The 22,358-nt window shown below is 43.7% G+C and overlaps 1 protein-coding gene and 1 non-coding gene across 3 annotated transcripts in view; one reads left to right on the forward strand and one right to left on the reverse strand.

The window, feature by feature from the left end:
* Nucleotides 1–22,358, reverse strand: part of TANGO6 (transport and golgi organization 6 homolog) — a 251,374-nt gene that overhangs the window by 144,943 nt on the left and 84,073 nt on the right. For both annotated transcript variants that reach the window (XR_004026078.1, XM_003262930.4), the window contains exons 13-14: nucleotides 18,003–18,518; nucleotides 13,897–13,954 (exon numbers count right to left, since the gene is read on the reverse strand). Coding sequence is in view for 1 of the 2 variants with exons in the window: in XM_003262930.4 (XP_003262978.2) it covers nucleotides 13,897–13,954; nucleotides 18,003–18,518 (574 nt within the window). In the remaining variant the exon portion in view is untranslated. The remainder of the gene's footprint in view (nucleotides 1–13,896; nucleotides 13,955–18,002; nucleotides 18,519–22,358) is intronic.
* Nucleotides 19,131–19,194, forward strand: LOC115831849. Its single transcript, XR_004027342.1, has one exon. It is a non-coding gene; the product is annotated as a U7 small nuclear RNA (small nuclear RNA).

Here is a 22,358-nt window from a genome sequence, read left to right on the forward strand (position 1 = left end):
TTCGTGCTGTTTCTTAAAAGCAAAAAATAAAATTCTCATATAAAAGACCCCCTTCCCACACTAAAAGGAATGAGGAGATTCTTATCTTAAAGGGCAAAAAATTGAGACCAAGACAGTACTTTACAATGTTGAAAAAAAAAAATCTCTTGGCTGGGCGTGGTGGCTCACACCTGTAATCCCAGCACTTTGGGAGGCCAAGGAGAGCAGATCACGAGGTCAGGAGATCGAGACCATCCTGGCTAACATGGTGAAACCCCGTCTCTACTAAGAAATACAAAAAATTAGCCAGGCGTGGTGGCGGGCGCCTGTAGTCCCAGCTACTCGGGAGGCTGAGGCAGGAGAATGGCGTGAACCCAGGGGGCGGAGCTTGCACTGAGCCGAGATTGTGCCACTGCACTCCAGCCTGGGCGACAGAGCGAGACTCCGTCTCAAAAAAAAAATTTTTTTCTCATATTCAGGTTGCAGTGAGCTTTAATCATGCCACTGCACTCCAGCCTGGGTGACAAAGTGAGACCCTGTCTCAAAAAATAAAAATAATAAAATAAAATAAAGAACAAAAGAAAAAATAAGAATATAAATATAAATAAGGCCAGGCATAGTGACTCACACCTGTAATCCCAGCACTTTGGGAGACCGAGGCAGGCTGATTGCTTGAGCCCAGGAATTTGAAACCAGTCTGGGCAACATAGCAAAATCCTGTCTCTACAAAAAACACAAAAATTAGCTGGGTATGGTGGCATATGCCCGTAGTCCCAGCTACTTGGGAGGCTAAGGTGGGAGGACTGCTTGAACTCCAGGAGGTGGAGGTTCCAGTGAGCTGACATTGTGCCACTGCACTCCAGCCTGGGTGACAGAGTCAGACCCTGTCTCAAAAAAAAAAAAAATTAAAAATTAAATAAATGAAATAAAATTTCTCAGATTCATATTTCAGAGGCTCCACTTTTGCAGTATCTTGCTACATGGATTTATAGGTCACACATCACTGCATTTAGCATTTTCTCCCCTTAAAAAGGCCAGAGATAACTCTCTCCTTCAACTTTGTCATCAGCTCCTGAACCTTTTCTCCAGTTCTAACTCTGCCGTTATGTCCTGACACGAAAATGTTTATCTTAATGGCCTAAAAAAGCAATGTTTTCCTCCAATATAATTTGATTCTGTATTCCTCACTTTCCTTGATGTATCTAAATTGTTACTCTTATAACCTAGACCCATTCTTCCTATGTCAGATTAAATTCAAACAATCTTTTCATCAGGTTTGACTTCCAGGTTATCTAAATGAGATTCCCTTTAGAAAAAACAATCACACTGTAAGAGGTTTTTCTTTACCTTTTTGGTAAAGAAAAAGAGTTTACATTTTACCATGATAATTTTCTGCATTGCCTTTATTATGTTTTTGATCACTTTAAAAAAACTGAGCTTTAAAAGGATTAAGGTTTTAACATCCATGTAACTTTTTTTTTTTTTTTTGAGATGGAGTTTTGCTCTTGTCGCCCAGGCTGGAGTGCAGTGGCATGATCTCAGCTCACTGCAACCTCCGCCTCTCGGGTTCAAGAGATTCTCCTGCCTCAGCTTCCCAAGTAGCTGGGATTACAGGCACCTGCCACCATGTCTGGCTAACTTGTATTTTTAGTAGAGATGGGGTTTCGCCATGTTGGCCAGGCTGGTCTCGAAATCCTTACTTCAGGTGATCCACCCGCCTCAGCCTCTCAAAGTGCTGGGATTACAGGCGTGAGCCACCGTGCCCGGCTCTACATTACTTTTAAAGTCTTTTGATTATCACGCTGGTTAAATAAATGGCTATAATTTTACAGTAACCTGTAATTCTGTTTTTTTCCCCCCTTTCTTTCTAAGAGATGGGAGGTCTTCCTATATTGCCCAGGTTGGCCCCAAACTCCTGGGCTCAAGAAATCCCCCCACTTTAGCCTCCCAAGTGGCTGCAACTACAGGCACATGCCACTATGGCCAACTGTAATTCTGTTTTCATCAAATATTTTCAGCCTTTTAATATCTTTGAGAAACTTACCCAAAATCAAACCTAAGTTGTCTTTTTTTTTTTTCCCTCAGAGACAGTCTTGCTCTGTCACCCAGGCTAGAGTGCAGTGTGCAATCTTGGCTCACTGCAGCTTCTAACTCTCAGGTTCAAGTGATTCTCCCACCTCAGCCTCCTGAGTAGTTGGGACTACAGGAATGCACCACCATGCCTAGCTAATTTTTGTATTTTTTGGTAGAGATGGGGTTTTCACCATATTGGTCAGGCTGGTCTTGAACTCCTGTCCTCAAGTGATCCACCCACCTCGTCCTACCAAAGTGCAGAAATTACAGGTATGAGCCACCATGCCCAGTTCTGGTAACTTTAAAATCAACAGACTCAATACAAATTTCCAAGAGGCTAATAAAAAAAACCTGATAGATTCATAAAACTACTAATAGAGATCAAATAGTAGTTAATTATGAGATTAAGTAACTAATGTTTTATGACTTTTATTTAAAACATTGTTACTTTGGCCGGGCGCGGTGGCTCACGCCTGTAATCCCAGCACTTTGGGAGGCCGAGGTGGGCAGATCACGAGGTCAGGAGATCGAGACCATCCTGGCTAACACAGTGAAACCCCGTCTCTACTAAAAATACAAAAAATTAGCCGGGCGTGGTGGTGGGCACCTGTAGTCCCAGCTACTTGGGAGGCTGAGGCAGGAGAATGGCTTGAACCCGGGAGGCGGAGCTTGCAGTGAGCCGAGATTGCGCCACTGCACTCCATCCTGGGCGACAGAGAGAGACTCTGTCTCAAAAAAAATAAAAATAAAAAAAAATAAAACATTGTTACTTTATGCAAATATTTTGTTTCCTCCATTTAAAAAAAATTTCTCTTAAGCTATGTATCATTTTCAACAAGTTGATAAAGTGTACTTTTGTAAACAAAGATAAAAACATATTTTTTCTTTTCCTTACTTAATCCCTCCAAAATTCAAAAACTATTTCTAAATATTCTTAGGACAATATGGTTATTTACATAAACCCAATAAAATTCTGCTCTTAAATGTTAGTTATATTACCAAGGCTTTGACTAAAATGTCATATTTAAAAATACACATAAAATGCCTGACTTCAAGGGTTCCCAGCCTTATAGTAAGTAAATAAACCTGTCACTTTCTGGCAGGCCCAGAAACTTTAAGACTATAAATAAATGTAAAGTCTGCCTTGGTTTGGCTTCCCAGCCTCAAGATCGTTTAAATGTGAGATTCCTATATTTCAATAGGAAATATTTTATTTTTCAATGTAAAAAATAAATTATGTTCCCAAAAGAAAGCTATAATATATACCTGTTATTAGAATATAACTCTGTACATTGTTTTCAAGTTGTTACCTGTTTTTGAGTAGTCTAGGTCCTAAAATCTCCCAAGTTCCTACAATCCAAGTTTCTTCCATAAAATTACTAAAACGGGAATTGCTCTGTTCCTAAAGCCCTATAAGCTAAAACCTGAGAAATTTTTATAAACAAGTTTTGTGCCTGTCAGCCTGATGTTTAGGCCACATAGAAAGTTCACCAAACTGTCCAATGCCCTAACCAGTGACATTCAAACTACAAACCAGGATGAGAAGTGGACATTGTCCAGGCTGCAAACAGCTTTCCCTAAGATATCAAAACAAGACTCCACATCATCATGAGACCCTTACTTCCCTTAATGCTCCCTTTTCATTTGATAAGATGCTGTAATTAAACTTTCACAGTCAATAACTGTTACTGATAACCTGACAAAACCTGACCTAAAAAATCCTTTTAGGACTAGGCTTGGTGGCTCATGTCTGTAATCCCAACACTTTGAGAGGCCATGGCAGAGGGTAGTTTGAGTCCAGGAGTTTGAGACCAGCCTTGGTGACATAGTGAGACCCTGTCAAGAAAAGAAAAGAGAAGAGAAGAGAGAAAGAAAGAAAGAAAGAAAAGAAAGAAAGAAAAGAAGGAAGGAAGAAAGGGAGGAAGGAAAAAGAAAAGAGAAAGGAAAGAAAGAAAAGAAAGAAGGAAAAGGAAGGAAGGAGAGAGAGAAAAAGAAAGAAAGGAAAGAAGGGAAAGAGGAAATAAATAAGGTAGGAAGGAAGGAAGGAAGGAAGGAAGGAAGGAAGAGAGGGAGGGAGGGAGGGAGGGAAGGAAATTAATTACATTTTGAAAAAAATCCTTGTAGTCAGACCAAATCAGAATCCAGCTCAGGTGCTACACAGTTTATGCCTGACCCCAAGCTCATGAATAACAAGCAGTCCCACCCAGAAGATGTAGATATGTACGGCACACTAGAAACTGAAGCAGACTGCAAAGAGAGACTGCATAGACAACTATGAGATGTGTGAAGTTGCAAATAATTATTTTAAAAATCATGTAATCAAGATATGAACACCAATGAGATTAAAATCTGAAAATATGTACATGTGTGTATATACATACACATATTTATACATATGCACATGTATATCTGCTCTAGCTTTTCTGAATTAATGTCAGTTAAATTGGAATGGTATGTGGAAAGATGTGTTCCCTGTTTCGTTTTGTTTTTTTCCGTTTCCTAGAATAAAATATCCATGCTTTATGGCAAAAAAAAAAAAAAAAAAAAAAATCCTTTTCGTCCACCTAGCAGACAACTTAGACAATATCCCTAACACAACTTACTGTTCAAATTGTACTGGTGGTCCCTTTTCTAAAGTCGGCAATTTTCTGTTTAATGCAAGCAAGTCATAAAATACTACTTAATGACAACTACAGGTCTCACCCAGTTTCCAATATGGTTTTTGTTTTTGTTTTTGTTTTTGAGACAAAGTCTCGCTCTTGTCCCCCAGGCTGAAGTGCAATGGCGCGATCTTGGCTCACTGCAACCTCCGCCTCCTGGGTTCAAGCGATTCTCCTACCTCAGCCTCCCGAGTAGCTGGGATTATAGGCGCCTGCCACCACACCCGGCTAACCACCATGGTCTTTTAATTTGTTTAGTTTGTTGCCCTTAGTCTTGGGCTCTTAGTTCAAAAGCATTTTACAAACTAAATTTATTATATTGTTATTTTTTATATTATAACTTTTAAGGTTTTTGTTGTTGTTGTTATTGTTGTTTGCCTTTTTTTTTTTTTTTTTTTTTTTCAGACAGGGTCTCACTCTGTCACCCAGGGTAGAGTGCAGTGGTGTGATCATAACTCACTGCAGCCTTGACCTCCTGGGCTCAAAAGACCCTCCTGCCTCAGCCTCCCAAAGTGTTGGGGTTACAGGTGTGAGCCACCATGACTGGCCAGCTTTGTTCTTACTGCTTGTTTAATCTTTATAATGCCAGCTCTCTCAACGAAGTAATGTTAACCCAATCCTTCAAGATGATTGCTAATGCTTACAGAATTGTTAAGATACAACTTGATAAATGACTCTAGAACAATGTACCCTAAGAACACTCTTCCTTCTGGACTCTGTTACTCAGATGTGGCCCAGGTCGCTGACATAAGCCCCCATACTTCCCCGCTGATATGGGACAGAGACAATCAGAACAGGTCCATCCTAGCTCCGAGGGACAATTAAGCTAACTTATAAGTAGTTAATTGGCAATGCTTTCAAAAAAAGATCTCAATCAAAAGGGGAAAATGTGAAAGTGGATCATATTAATTGGGTCATGCCTCTCATATCCAACTAAAATGGAGTTGAGAGACCAGGGAAGAAAAAAACAGGGCACATAACATTGCTCCAAAAATATAATTCCCTACAAGCCTGGCTTTTGAAACTGCCTGTTGTAGCCTAAAGCCAGTTTTATCTACTAGCTACTGAAACAAACCTACTGTGACTCTAAGGACTCATTTTACCCACTGCTGTCACTCATTAATCAGAGCTTGCCAGATCTCCAAAACTTTGCTAGTCCCAGTGATCTTTCTCCAGAACAATATGTAACATTTCTCCTGTTTACAAAACCTCCAACCTTCTCATTGTTCTTCAGACATATGAAAGACCACTAGGTCTGCGTGTATGCACCAAATTACAATTCTTGCTTCTCAAATAAGATGTTTTAAATATAGAGATTCACCTTTATATTTTATTTTACCTTGACAGCTTTGATAAAAAGACAGACAATAACAAGTATTGGCAAAGCTGTGGAAAAATTGGAACACTCATACATTGCTGGTAAGGATGTAAAATGGTACATCTGCTTTGGAAAAGTTCCTCAAAAGGCTAAATATAGACTTACCATATGACCCAGCAATTCCACTCCTAGGTATATGTATATACCCAGGGGAAATGAAAACATATGTTCACACAAAAACTTGTACACAAATGTTCCTAACAACACTATTCATAATAGCCAAGTCTATGGCGATACCACCCCAAACGCACCCGATCTCGTCATAATAGCCAAAAAGTGGAAACAATTCAATTGTCCACCAATTAATGAGCTGGATAAATAAAACATGGCTAAGCAATACCATGGAATATTATCCAGTCACAAAAAGGAATGAAGTCATAAAAAGGAAACCTCAAACCTCAAAAACATTATGCTAAAGTGAAAGGAGCCAGACAAAAAAGACCACATATTGTATAATTCCATTTATATGAAATGTCCAGCATAGGCAAATCCACAGAGATTAAAAAGTAGATCAGTGGTTGCCAGGGGTTGGGGGAGTGAGCAAGGGGAAGTGACTTTTCATGGGTATGAAATGATAAAAATGTTTTAAAATTATATAGTGGTGATGGTTGCACAACTCTTTAAAGACACTAGAAACCATTGACTTGCACGTTTTAATTGGGTGAATTTTAGGGATGTAAATTACATCTCAAATAAGAAGTTTTAAAAATGGAGATAATGTCTACTTCCCAGAACTACTTAGAGAATTTACCGAGAGAGCATATACGAGAGACGTTCTCTAAATGCTTATTTGTTAATTAAGTGGTACAGAAACCAGGTCAGGATGTAAAAGAAATCTTCCCTTTTCCAGGACATAAATGGAGATGATAAACTTCGCAAGACTGCATTCCAAATTTCCATGCCAGGTCCAATTAGATGATCCTTCAAGGGATAGAATTATTTTCAGTTAATGGTTTCTCAACTTACTTTATTTGAGGTAGAAATCTGAGAATGAGATAGAGATTCAGTCCCTGACAAGTTAAGACTTGTAATCCTGCTCAATTTGAAACTCTGTGAAAACAATTTCATCTTGTATCTACCTTCCCCCTTCCGGGCTTTTGCCTTCCCTCGGCTCAGCTCTTTTGCCAGAAATGAAAGCTCTTCTCTGAAAGGAAGAGGGTGGAAGAGCTAGTGTGATTTGTTTGGGCATGTCAAGATGGCTAGATCTCTTCACTCTACACACTGGCATGCTTTCACCTCCCATGGTTGGCCCACAGCCCAGGTAGTTTTTTTTTTTTTTCTTTTAAAAGAATGCTGGTAGTTTTATCCAAAGATCCTTCTGACACTGAGAGGGACCACTTGGATCCCTGAAATGCATCTGTTGCTTTCAAAATACCCTTTAAATAATTGAAAGTGACTGAGAGGACATATGAACAGATATACAGTATAGAAATAATCTGGCTATAGGCAGGGTGTGGTGGCTCACGCCTGTAATCCCAGCACTTCAGGAGTCTGAGGCGGGCAGATCACCTGAGGTCAGAAGTTTGAGACCAACCTGGCCAACATGGTGAAACCCCGTGTCTACTAAAAATACAAAAAAATTAGCCGGGTATGGTGGTGGGCACCTATAGTCCCAGCTACTTGGGAGGCTGGGGCAGGAGAATTGCTTGAACCTGGGAGGTGGACGTTGCAGTGAGCCGAGCCCATTGCACTCCAGCCTGGGTAACAAGAAAGAAACTCCGTCTCAAAAAAAGAAAAAATGAAAGAATCTGGCTATAATGTCTTATTGAAGAATATCACTTATTTATCATATTCATTATTGAACATCTATTTCAAAACTAAAATATGAAAAAATGCCCAAACATCTAATGTACACTATGGGAATCTCAAGGATGTATCCTTTTTTTATTTTTTTTTGAGATAAGGTGTCACTCTGTCACCTAGGATAGAATGCAGTGGTGCAATCATGACTCTCTGCAGCCTCAACCTCCTGGGCTCAAGTGATCATCCCACCTAAGCCTCCTAAATAGTTGGGACTACTGGTGCACACCAGCACACCTAGCTAATTTTTATTTGTGTGTGTGTGGAGACAAGGTCTCACTATGTTGCCTAGGCTGGTCTCGAACTCTTGGGCTGAAGCAATCCTCCCACCTCAGCCTCCCAAAGTGTTGGGATTACAGGCATGAGTCACTGCGCCCAGCCTTCAAGGACATTTTTCTAACTCCCATTTTCAAAGAAAGAAGGGCTTCTGCCTTTTACCTTATATACTTCATTCTTGTTGAAATTTTTTAAAAACATTGAGAATGTATTACTTGTATAATAGTAATGATAAAAACAGTGAAGAAAGAATATACAAGGAATACAAAAGGGGAGACATTTATCTTGGTCTGTGTAAGATTAAGTTCTCTATCTGTAAACTCTGTAGGGTAACCGGAACTCAGCGACTTTATACATAATTGTCTGCCTGAAGAAGCTGTTATTGAGTACCTGGGAGAAGCTGCTAGAATGACTAAGTCAACCACTGCTTCTCAGTAAGAATAAACAGAGATACACACAGTTTTTCCTAAAATTAAATTTAACTCCTAGGGTATTTAGTTCTCAGATTGCTGTGATAGATAATATAGACATCAGGAATTTCTAAGTCAAGCATCAATATATAGCTGTTGAATGAATTGCTGTATTTTATTCTCTTCTGCTCTCCACCTAGACTGCAAAGTTGGTAAGACTTTATAAAAGAAATATAAAACATCAATAAATTAAGCAAAAAGTATACTATAACTTCCACATGGAGCCATTTGGGCAGCTCAGAAAAGGAAAACTAAAAATACACAGTCCCCACAACTGAATGCTACTCAAACCACAACCAGGCACTCCCCACCCTGTACTACAGGACAAGTGGGCTGGTCTTGTCTGACTGGGAGCCCAGAATGGCTTTGTTCCTGTAGTGCTTTAGGCCCAGGCAAACTACATTGGCAATGCAGGTGGGAAAATTCAGTTTTTTTCTTTCTTAATGGGAAACTCACCTGAAGCCTTGGCTTTTAAGTGCATATTACAAACACCAAAAACATCAATTAGTTCAAACTTGTCCATCATCTTGGGGAGCTGAGAACAGAAATTACGCCTCTACCCCTCATGTTCTTCATCACCAAATTAGCTAGTAACTGATTTGCACACCAATGAAAATTACTAAAAACAAACACAACACCAACAACTGCGATTTTGATAGCAGGCCCTAGAGGCTAATGAGCTCAGTGGGTTAATCAACTAAGATGCTTATTCCAAACAGCAAGGTGGTCACATTAGAATGGCATGCCACCCATTCCCAAAAATCCAGTCTTAAAAAAAATAAATCAATGAAAAACATCTCCTTGACAGTAGTACAGTTTCTTGGGGAAAGTACATGATGACTTGTGTTCTGAGACTTCTGAATTATAAGCACCTTAGATTCTTGCTTCTTTGATTTATCTGACTTCCATAAGCACAACTTATGGTCATGTGGCCTCCTGGACCCCCAGGCCTATCTCAATTCCTGCCCTCTTTGGCCTCTCAGCTGCAGGTAATTACTTTCTCTCTTGAAACCCGTTACTCTTAGAGCTTTCCTTCTCACCTAGTTGTCTTTTACCACTTTGGGTGGTCATTTTGTCTCTTTGAAGAATCCTCTTTTTGCTTTTGAATCTAATCACAACTTGCAGTTAATCTAAAGTGTTTTGTATATAGGAGATATACAAAATTTTTGTTGAATAAAGAAAGAATTTGGCTGGGCACAGTGGCTCATGCCTGTAATCCCAGCACTTTGGGAGGCTGAAGTAAGAGGATTGCTTGAGTCTAGGAGATTGAGCCTGGGCAACATAGTGAGACCCCCATCTCTACAAAATGTTTTTTAAAAAATTAGCCTGATGTGTGTTGGCATGCATCTGTAGTCCCAGCTACTCAGGAGGCAGAGGTGGTAGGATTGCTTGAGCCCAGGAGTTAGACGTAACAATAAACCATGATCATGCCACTATACTCTACCCTGAGTGACAGAGCAAGACTCTGTCTCTAAAAAAAAAAAAATTCCAGAATTCCAAGGCTCAGGGCTTCTTTGTTATATGATTTCCCATCTGCATGCTCTCTTAAGCTTCAAGTACTAAGTCTATATAGAGCATATCCACATTAAACTCTGAAAGAACTAGCCAGTAAGAACCTGCACTTACCTTTGTGCTCACTGACAACCTTGCCTCCGGGAGGTAAACAGAACACATCAACGTGAAGAATGGCATTACTGCATCAATGCCCTTTGCTATGTGACTTGGTAGTGGGTCCCACTAACGGGACAGCATATATTTCTCTATCCCTTCACTTTTGGGTTGGGCCTCATGACTTGCTTTAGCCAACAGAATAAGGCAGAATGATAGGATGTCTGCTCCGAGTCAGGCCTGAGGAGCCTCTGGAATTTATGGTTTCTCTTTGACACTTCATGGTTCTCACCATGAACAGAACAAGCCCTGGTAGGCCACTGGTTCAGGGATGATCAAGAACATATGAAGCACAGCTACCACAGCTGGCCCGAGACCTGCTGGGAGGGGCCAGCCACCCAGCCAAGCCCCACTGAACCTTCAGCGGGTCTACAGATGTGTGAGTGATAATAAATGATTGATATTTCAGGTTACTGAGTGTCAGGGTAGTTTGTTGTTGTTGTTGTTGTTGTTTTCTGAGAAGGAGTCTTGCTCTGCTGCCCAGGCTGGAGTGCAGTGGTGCGATCTCAGCTCACTGCAACCCCCGTCTCCTGAGTTCAAGCAATTCTCCTGCTTCAGCCTCCCAAGTAACTGGGACTACAGGCACACGCTACCATGCCCAGCTAATTTTTCTATTTTTAGTAGGGACGGGGTTTCGCCACGTTGATCAGGCTGGTCTCAAACTCCTGACCTCAGGTGATCCACCCACCTCGGCCTCCCAAAGTGCTGGGATGATAGGCGTGAGCCACAGGGTAGTTTGCTAAATATCAATAACTGACAGAATCGACCTACTCAGGCTTCAGAAGTGAGAAGTTACAGAGATCACCACATTATTACCTAGTCATCCAACAGTAGATGTAATAGTGAAGATTCTGATGATGATAACAACACTAAAATATTAATAGCTAACACATATTGAACACTGTGTGCTAAGCAGTTGCAAGAAATTAACTCATTTAATCCTAACATTAAGCCCCCTTTTTATCAATAAACATTTTATGATAGAATAGTGAACTAATATTGACACTTTATTATCAACTGAAGTTTATAATTTACTCAAATTTCCTTAGTTTTCCCCTAATGTCCTTTTTTTTCTTTTTTTTTTTTTGAGACGGAGTCCCACTCTGTTGCCCAGGCTGGAGTGCAGTGGCGTGATCTTGGCTCACTGCAACCTCAGCCTCCTGGGTTCAGGCAATTCTCGTGTCTCAGCCTCCCAAGTAGCTGGGATTACAGGTGCCTGCCACCACACCTGGCTAACCTTTTTTGGTGTTTTTTTGTAGAGACGGGGTTTCACCATGTTGGCCAGGCTCGTTGCAAACTCCTGACCTCAAGTAATCTGCTTGCTTCAGCCTCCCAAAGTGCTGGGGATTACAGGCGTGAGCCACTGCTCCCGGCCCTAATGTTCTTTTTCTGTTTCAGAATCCCACCTATCACATTACTTTTAGCCATCATATTTCCTTAGGCTGTGACAATTTTAGCCCTCTCCCCTCTTATTAAATTTTATTTTATTTTGGCCAGGCACGGTGGCTCATGCCTATAATCTCAGGACTTTGGGAGGCCGAGGTGGACAGATCACCTGAGGTCAGGAGTTCAAGACCAGCCTGACCAACATGGAGAAATCCTCGTCTCTATTAAAAATACAAAATTAGCCAGGTGTGGTAGCACATGCCTGTAATCCCAGCTACTCGGGAGGCTGAGGCAGGAGAATCGCTTGAACCCGGGAGGCAGAGGTTGCAGTGAGCTGAGATCGCGCCACTGCACTCCATCCTGGGCAACAAGAGCGAAACTCCATCTCAAACAACAAAAAATATTTTTTATTGTATTTTTTGATAATAGTTTTATTGAGCTATAACTCACATACCATACAATTCACCTATTTAAAGTTCATAACTTGGCTGGGCGTGGTGGCTGACGCCTGTACTCAGGAGGCTGAGACACAAGAATTGCTTGAACCCAGGAGGCAGAAGTTGCAGTGAGCCGAGATTGCACCACTGCACTCCAGTCTGGGCGACAGAGTGAGACTCCATCTCAAAAAAAAAGTGCATAACTCAATGATTTCCAAGCATACTCACAGAGCTGTGCAACTGTCACCACAATGAATCTTGGAACATTTTCATCACCCCAAAAAGAAGTCTTGTATCCTTTACCTATCACCCTCAATTATTTCTCCTTTACTCCAGCCCCAGGAAAGTACTAATCTATTTTCTGTCTCTAAAAAATTGCCTATTCTGGACATTTCATATAACTGGAATCATATAAAATATAGTATTTTGTGGCCAGTTTCTTTCACTTACCATGTTTTCAAGGTTCACCCATATTGTGGCATGTATCAGTCCTTCATTTTTATAGCCAATAATATTCCATTGCAGGTATATGCCACATTTAGTTTATCCATTCATCAAATGATGGTTGTTTGAGCTATTTCCACCTCTTGGCTATTGTGAATAATACTGCTGTGAACATTCACACACAAGGTTTTGTGCAGACATATGTTTTCATTTATCGGGTATATTCCTGGGAGTGGAATTGCTGGGCCAAGTAGTAACTCTATGTTTATCTTTTTGAGGAACTGCCAGACTGTTTTCCAAAGTGGCAGTACCATTTCAAATTCCTACTTAGTTGCCTTTTCACAGATAACAAAAAATTAAAGCCCACAGGGATTAAGTAATTTGCCAACGCATGGGAATGGGGTGGCCCACCCAGGTGGTCTGCCGACTGTACCTCGCTGATGGAGCCAAGGGAAACTGAGTTAACTCTGACCTCACCATGTCTGCTTCTGGACCTTTTGGGAAGGGTGCCTTATTCTCTACATCCTCTCCAGATTTGGAGCCCACAAGTCAAAGGGGATGTGGAGAACAACAAAGAACCATAAAAAGAGAAATAAAGTTACTGCAAAAAAATGTTTTGATAAGAAAATATTTAATACCCTGAGTTCTTTTAGCTTAATGAGAGAGCAAAGGTGCATATAGACAGTAGTTGAGGCTGGGCGTGGTGGCTCACGCCTGTAATCGTAGCACTTTGGAAGGCCAAGGTGGGTGGATCACTGGAGGTCAGGAGTTCGAGTCCAGCCTAACAAGGTGAAACCTTGTCTCTACTAAAAATATAAAAAATTAGCTGGGTGTGGTGGCGGGCGCCTGTAATCCCAGCTACTTGGGAAGCTGAGGCAGGAGAATCACTTGAACCCAGGAGGCAGAGGTTGCAGTGAGCCGAGATCACACCACATTCCAGCCCGGGTGACAGAGCGAGACTCTGTCTCAAAAAAAAAAAAAAAAAAGACAGTAGCCAACTAACATAAAAACATAAAAGGTTAATGTGGTAAGAGCTCATGTGTGAGTCATTCTTTACCTCCTTGAATTAGAGGAAATAATGATTTAATCTATAGAATAAGTAAACATTAATAAAAACTTCCTCATCATTATGAGACACCGAAACTCTATAGGGACCCTTTGGAAACCCTCCAGGAATATTATTATTATGACTTAAAGTGTCCTAGCTAGGAGGCAGGAAGATGGACAAAATGACCTGGCCCTAGGACTTTAGAGATTTTGTGCAAATAAACACGATACAGTCTCTGGTCCACAGACTTAAAGTCCTTTAACCAGGACTGACTTACCCTGAATTGCAGATAGATATACAAAAGTGTCTTCATGTTCCAAGTTTTCCAAGAATATCTGGAACCACAAAATACAGCAGTGATAAGATTTACAAAGAATAAGGAAGATTTAAGAGGCTCCCTTATCAGCAGCTCAAAGGAGTAAATGCTTTGCTTCTTGTTTTTCTTAGCTAGAAACTGGTCTGACAGAGTTTTGTAGGGGAAATGGCATATATGCTTAAGTCTCATTTTTATAACCATTAAAAAAGTATAGAGACTGGGGGAGATACTTGTATTCTTCCAGCAGTAGTCCTGGAAACCGATGGAAGAACAATCCTCAACATTTTTCCATGACAGCCATGGTGAGTAACATTCTCACATATGGCATGACAGACTATGGGCTGTGACACACAAGAGACAAGGTTTGGGGTTATGTGCAATGGATGGCACATTTGCTGCAATTTGATCCTTTTCTCTTGCACTCACAAAGCATATGGAAGTGCAAGTGAGATAGAGATGTTATTATTGAGATAACTTTGAATCTGTTCTAATTTATTTTTGAAAATCTTGTAAATTTCAGCACTTTAATTAACATTAGTAACAAATTACTCTCAAAATATCTTACAATTTAGGAACCTATCAGTGGTATCAACTACAGTGAGTACAGCTTATCTGGAAAATACTACATGATATGTTAGCTTTAGGCCCAACATGAGAGCCAGAGAAAGGAAGACGGAAGTGTCTGCTCCATATATAATGCTGTGTTCTTCGCTGGCACAGTAATTCTTGACACCAACTTGATGCTGCTGGTCTCTACATCTGAAGTATGTAGGGAGAGCCTAAAATTATCCCAGTTAGGAAGATGGCCAGTTTTGAAGGTAGGGAATCTTTTATGGAGTAAGCAAGGGAAGCTTAATTTAGGGTAATGGCCATGGAAATAAAGAGGATAAGATACATTTGAAAGACTTCTTGGAAAAAAGAATTGACAGGACTTGGTGACCAATTATGTACAGCAGAAGAATGAAGCTAAAAAAAAAATTCCAAGATGTTCATTGCATTCACCTTCAAATAAGTGTATAAAAGGATATTTAAAGCCAGGCATGGTGGCTCATGTCTGTAATCCCAGCACTTTGGGAGGCTGAGGCGGGTGAATCACCTGACGTGAGAAGTTCAACACCAGCTTGGCTAACATGGTGAAATCTCATCTGAACTAAACATACAAAAATTAGCTGGGTGTGGTGGTGGGCACCTGTAATCCCAGCTACTTGGGAGGCTAAGGCAGAAGAATCACTTGAACCCAGGAGATGGAAACTGCAGTGAGCTGAGATCGTACCACTGCACTCCAGCCTGGGCGACAGAGCGAGATCCTGTCTCAAAAAAACAAAACAAAACAAAACAAAAAACAGCTATTTCACCACGATGAAGGGAGAGAAGAGGGGAGGAGACCCAGTTTTGCCCAATGCCCACTAAAGATGCCCAGAGAAAACAGGTGGCTTATCTGGGCTGGGTCACAGTGCTGAAGCAGACTTATTTACCACAAAAGGTACTTTCCCATCTCTGGGAATTTGCTCATGCTGTCCCACCCCTCTTTCATCTGCTCAAACTTTACCATTTTGTTATGACCATATTAAGATCTACATCCTCCATAAGATTTCAACTTTCTCTTTTTCCTGACTGCCCACAGCATTTCTTCCATGCAAAAATTTTGAAGGACGGGCGTGGTGGCTCACGCCTATAATCCCAGCACTTTGGGAGGCCAAGGCAGGTGGATCACGAGGTCAGGAGATCGAGACCATCCTGGCTAACATAGTGAAACCCCGTCTCTACTAAAAATATAAAAAAAGTAACCCCCCCCCCCCACCCCCCCCCACCCCGTCTAATAGGACCCTCCCAACTAATGAGGAGCGCCTCTGCCCGGCCGCCCCGTCTGGGAAGTGAGGAGCGCCTCTGCCCGGCCACCCACCGTCTGGGAAGTGAGGAGCGCCTCTGCCCGGCCACCCATCGTCTGGGAAGTGAGGAGCGCCTCTGCCCGGCCACCCATCGTCTGGGAAGTGAGGAGCGCCTCTGCCCGGCCACCCCGTCTGGGAAGTGAGGAGCGCCTCTGCCCGGCCACCCACCGTCTGGGAAGTGAGGAGCGCCTCTGCCCGGCCACCCACCGTCTGGGAAGTGAGGAGCGCCTCTGCCCGGCCACCCACCGTCTGGGAAGTGAGGAGCGCCTCTGCCCGGCCGCCCCGTCTGGGAAGTGAGGAGAGCCTCTGCCCGGCCACCCATTGTCTGGGAAGTGAGGAGCGCCTCTGCCCGGCCGCCCGTCTGGGAAGTGAGGAGCGCCTCTGCCCGGCCGCCCCGTCTGGGAAGTGAGGAGCGCCTCTGCCCGGCCGCCCCGTCTGGGAAGTGAGGAGCGCCTCTGCCCGGCCACCCACCGTCTGGGAAGTGAGGAGCGCCTCTGCCCGGCCGCCCCGTCAGGGAAGTGAGGAGCGCCTCTGCCCGGCCACCCACTGTCTGGGAAGTGAGGAGCGCCTCTGCCCGGCCACCCACCGTCTGGGAAGTGAGGAGCGCCTCTGCCCGGCCACCCCGTCTGGGAAGTGAGGAGCGCCTCTGCCCGGCCGCCCCATCTGTGAAATGAGGAGCGCCTCTGCCCGGCCACCTATCGTCTGGGAGGTGAGGAGCGCCTCTGCCCGGCCGCCCCGTCCGGGAAGAAGTGAGGAGCGCCTCTGCCCGGCCGCCCCGTCCGGGAAGAAGTGAGGAGCGCCTCTGCCCGGCTGCCCCGTCCGGGAAGAAGTGAGGAGCGCCTCTGCCCGGCCGCCCCATCCGGGAAGAAGTGAGGAGCGCCTCTGCCCGGCCGCCCCGTCCGGGAAGAAGTGAGGAGCACCTCTGCCCGGCCGCCCCGTCTGGGAAGTGAGGAGCGCCTCTGCCCGGCCGCCCCGTCCAGGAAGAAGTGAGGAGCGCCTCTGCCCGGCCACCCCGTCTGGGAAGTGAGGAGCGCCTCGGCCCGGCCGCCCCGTCTGGGAAGTGAGGAGCGCCTCTGCCCGGCCGCCCCGTCTGGGAAGTGAGGAGCGCCTCTGCCCGGCCGCCCTGTCTGGGAAGTGAGGAGCGCCTCTGCCCGGCCACCCATCGTCTGGGAAGTGAGGAGCGCCTCTGCCCGGCCACCCATTGTCTGGGAAGTGAGGGGCGCCTCTGCCCGGCCACCTATCGTCTGGGAAGAAGTGAGGAGCGTCTCTGCCTGGCCGCCCCATCTGGGAAGTGAGGAGCGCCTCTGCCCGGCCGCCCCGTGTCTGGGAAGAAGTGAGGAGCGCCTCTGCCTGGCCGCTCCGTCTGGGAGGTCTACAATGGAGGCCAGAAGCAATGTGGGGGCTGGACGTGGTGGCTCACGCCTGTGGTCCCAGCACTCTGGGGGGCGAGGCGGGTTGATCACTTCGGCTAGGAGTTCGAGACCAGTCTGGCCAACTTGGCGAAACATGAAAATACAACAGACAAACCAACCAACTCAGTGACAAAAAACAGTCTACCCTGGATCATACTCTTTTTTTTTTTTCCTTTCTGATCCTTTATCCCTTTCTTTTTCTTCTCTTCTTCTCCTCTTCTTTGTCAATAGAGGATTGATTATTATCACTGATCCATAAAGTCCTCTCTACTTATTTTAACTCCCCCCATTTCTATTCCCGACTTCCATGTGTACCTTCTAATATTTTGTCCATTTTTTTTTGTTTTTTTTTTTTTTTTTTTTTTTTTTGCGGGTGGTGGCAGACACCTGTAGTCCCAGCTACTTGGGAGGCTGAGGCAGGAGAATGGTGTGAACCTGGAAGGCGGAGCTTGCAGTGAGCCGAGATTGCGCCACTGCACTCCAGCCTGGGGAACAGAGCGCGATTCCGTCTCAAAAAAAAAAAAAAAAAAAAAAAAATTGGCACTCGGTTCATATTCAATTGAGGAGTTTAAGTCTTTCCTGTGTCTAAATAAGTCTTTCCTGTGTCTAAGTGTTGCCTCCTCACAAAATTCACAAATTTCTGGAGGGTGGTCCAGAACAGCTCTTGACACATAGTCCAGGCTCCAAAAATACTTGAGTTGAATGAATGCTCCTGGACGGCTGCCCCACCCTGTGCTCATGTGTCTTTACAGTGTGTTCTACTCACCTTGAGAAGCTTCTCTTGCATCTCAAGGGCTTTTGCTTCTCTCTGCTCTATCCAGCGGGAAAGAGTACGCAGGGCAGCAGCCCGTGTTGGAATTTCAGGGTCATAAGCTGACAAAAGAACCTCTTGGAGCTGTTCTGTGGTTACGCTTCCAGATTTCTGACTTGTAGTAGAGCTGAGCTCATTGACTCCTTGAGGAATGATTGGAGCATTTGACTGCAGGCCTGTCTGGGGGGCTATCTCATGGCTCTGCTGTTGTTCAAGGTGGCTATGAGCTACATCAGTGGGTCTTTCACGACTGGTTTGTTGCTGCTCTTCTATTTTCCCTTCCAGATCTTTTCTGTTCAGTGTACTTCGGGCAGCCATGCTGATGGCCTCAGTGGCAAAGGCTCCACGGGTAGAGATGGTGATACGGAGATCAACAGCGAGTTCTTGGATGACAGGATCAGGGTATGTGTTGGATACGTTCTCCAACAGAGGCAGCAACTGCTTCAGAACAGCAAAATCACTTGACTTCAACTACAAAATGAAATAAAAAAAATGTCAAACCCAAATTAACATAGCAAATTTCAACATGACCTGAGCACCAGGAAACATATTCTGAGAAAAACGAGTAGGGATCAAATCTTGCTCATGGTGTAATCAGTGTATTGCCTGGGTCCAGCACTGAATACCATTTGTTGAATAATCATACCTAACATTTATTGGACACTTATCATATACAGGTTCGTTTCTAAGATAAAACACACACACACACATTCATATCCCTGTGATATAATGACTATTATTATCTATATTTTAAACAGGTGGAAACAGAACGGTTAAGTAACATGCCCAAGGTCACAAACTGGAAGATAGTAAGATGTGAACTCAAGAAACTGGGATCAGAGCCCACACTCTCACCCAATACCCTACACAGTCTCCCTTGCAAAGATAAGGCTGTTCTTAACTACATGATCTAAAGTGGCCAGTCAGTATGCAAGTGCACCATAGATCTGGAAGGGATCAGGGAGAAAATGGGAAGAAAGGGATTTCTTCTGGAAAGTGGAAGTGAAAATTATATAACATTTTATTCTCCATGGAAGCTTTGTCTGAATAATGCCATATGCCTTACTACTAAGAAAGGTGCATGAGTGTTACAGCTCTTTTAGAATTTGTCTAGCAGGTTTTCTAGTCTTCACTGGAAAGCACCCCCCTCACCTACTGCCACCCAAAAGGTGTATGTGCAATCAATGAAAAGTAAGAATCAATGGTAATACTTTTCTGTTTGAAAACACTGGAGAAATTATCAGATGAGGCTTCAGGAGGCCCTGAAAATTTGAATACCTTAAGGATCTTAAATCCTTTTTATTGGCCAACATGGTGAAACCCCATCTCTACTAAAAATACAAAAATTAGCTGGGCATGGTGGCGTATGCCTGTAGTCCCAGCTACTCGGGAGGCTGAGGCAGGAGAATCGCTTAAACCCGGGAGGCAGAGGTTGCACTGAGCTGAGATCACGCCACTGCCCTCCAGCTTGGGCAACAGAGTGAGACTCTGTCTCAAAAAAAAGAAAAAAAAATCCTTTTTATCTTTACTTTTTTATTTTCTTTTTGGAGACAGAGTCTCGCTCTGCTGCCTAGGCTGGAGTGCAATGGTGCAATCTCGGCTCACTGCAACCTCCACCTCCCGGGTTCACGCCATTCTCTTGCCTCAGCCTCCCGAGTAGCTGGGACTACAGGCACATGCCACCATGCCTGGCTAATTTTTTATATTTTAGTAGAAATGGGGTTTCACCATGTTGGCCAGGCTGGTCTTGAACTCCGAACCTCAGGTGATCCACCCACCTTGGCCTTCCAAAGTGCTGGGATTACAGGCATGAGCCACTGTGCCCAGCCAAGACATTTTCAAATAATTGTACTAGTATTATCATTATGCTAAACTTCATTCAGTGCCTCTGTTATATTGTGGACTTTTTTAAAGCATCTAAAATGAGAATAATTTATCTATAGTCTATTTGGCCTCTTTTTCATTTCTCTTCTATATAACAATTTCTTCTAAAAAAAAAAAAACCAGCCAAGACAAATAGATCAGTGGAACGGAATAGAAAGGCCAGAAATAGTCCCAGATAAATAGAGTCAACTGAACTTTGACAAAGGAGCAAAGGCTTTAAATGGGAAAAAAAAATACAGTCTTTTTTTTTTTTTAATTGGAACAAGTGTCAGTAGAAAAGAAAGTTTTTTCAACAAATGGTGCTGGAACAACTGGCATGCACATGTGAAAAAATGAATCTAGACACAGACCTTGCACCTTGCACAAAAATTAACTTGAAATGGATCATAAACCTATCAAATACAAAACTATAAAACTCCTACAAGTTAACGTGGTAGAAAATGGAGATGACCTCTTAAAAGCAATGACCTTTTAAATACAACACTAAAGGCATGATCTATGAAAGAAACAGTTAAAAACCTGGACCTTATTAAAATTAAAAATGTCTGCTCTGCAAAAGAAACTGTCAAGAGAATGAAAAGACAAAGAATGAGAGAAAATATTTGTAAAGACTTACCTGAAAAAGGACTAATATCCAAAATATACAAAGAACTCTTAAAACTCGGTAAGAAAATGAACAACCTGACTTAAAAATGGGCAAAAGACCTAAACAGATAGGTCTACCAAAGAAGAACACCCTACCAAAGAAGACATACAGATGCAAATAAGCATAGGAAGACATACTCAGTGTCGTAAGTCATTAGGGAATTGCAATTTTTTCTTTTCTTTTCTTTTCTTTTTTTTTGAGACAGAGTCTCGCTGTCACCCAGGCTGGAGTGCAGTGGCGCGATCTTGGCTCACTGCAGGCTCTGCCCCCCGGGGTTCACGCCATTCTCCTGTCTCAGCCTCCCCAGTAGCTGGGACTACAGGCGCCCGCCACCTCGGCCGGCTAATTTTTTATATTTTTAGTAGAGACAGGGTTTCACTGTGTTAGCCAGGATGGTCTCGATCTCCTGACCTCGTGATCCGCCTGCCTTGGCCTCCCAAAGTGCTGAAATTACAGGCGTGAGCCACAATTTTTTCTTTTTTTTGAGACAGAGTCTTGCTCTATTGCTCAGGCTGGAGTGCAGTGGCACAATCTTGGCTCACTGCAACCTCTGCCTCCCAGGTTCAAGCGATTCCCCCACCTCAGCCTCTTGAGTAGCTGGGACTCCAGGTGCGGCCACCATACCTGGCTAATTTTTGTATTTTTAGTAGAGTCAGGGTTTTGCCATGTTGCCCGGGCTGGCCTCAAACTCCTGACCTCATGTGATCCGCCCACCTCAGCCTCCCAAAATGCTGGGATTACAGGCATAAGCCACCACACCCGGCCTCCCACCCACCCCTCTTTGCATCCACAGAGTTCTCAATCCCGGGCATGGCAGAAGCACCTTGATTCCTCCCTGATCAAGGGTGTGACCTGGGACCCCTGGCCTCGGGCTGGACAACCAGGTGCCCACATCCTGCATGGGGGTATTTACTCATTGAACATCTAGCCCCTGGGGTTGTCCAGGGAAATGCACTGGGTGGCAGCAGATATCTGAGGAGTTTTTTTTTTTTTTTTTTTGAGATGGAGTTTCGCTCTTGTCACCCAGGCTGGAGTGCAATGGCATGATCTCAGCTCACTGCATCCTCCACCTCCCAGGTTCAAGCGATTCTCCTGCCTCAGCCTTTCAAGTAGCTGGGATGACAGGCGCCCGCCACCACACCTGGCTAATTTTTTTATATTTTTAGTAGAGATGGGGTTTTGCCATTTTGGCCAGGCTGGTCTTGAACTCCTGACCTCAGGTGATCTTCCCACCTCAGCCTCCCAAAGTGCTGGGATTACAGGCATGAGCCACCATGCCCAGCTGAGGAGCCTTTTTTTTTTTTGAGAGGGAGTTTTGCTCTTGTTGCCCAGGCTGGAGTGCAATGGTGTGATCTCGGCTCACTGCAACTTCCGCCTCTTGGGTTCAAGCGATTCTCCTGCCTCAGCCTCCCGAGTAGCTGGGCTGGTCTGCAACTCCTGACCTCAGGTGATCCGCCCACTTCGGCCTCCCAAAGCACTGGGATTATAGGCGTGAGCCACTGGCACCTGGCCAAAGCTCTGAAAATCTTTAATGATGTGTATAAATGAGCACAATGAAGACAATTCCAGAAATAGATGGTTTAATCTCAAAAGTAAAAAGAATTAGAGAGAACTAGTCAGCTTAGTTAACTGGAAAGTCATTTTCTTTTTAAACTGTAAAATTGGAGGCACTGTGGTTTGCAAGTAAGGGCTTTTTTAGCCAGTTTGATCACCTGCATACAAGCAGTTGAAGGATGCCTCTCCACTCTAGGGAAATTCTGAGAAAAGACTGGATTACCTAG

The sequence above is a fragment of the Nomascus leucogenys genome, chromosome 2 (genome assembly GCF_006542625.1).
Source record: "Nomascus leucogenys isolate Asia chromosome 2, Asia_NLE_v1, whole genome shotgun sequence".
Lineage (NCBI taxonomy): Eukaryota > Metazoa > Chordata > Mammalia > Primates > Hylobatidae > Nomascus > Nomascus leucogenys.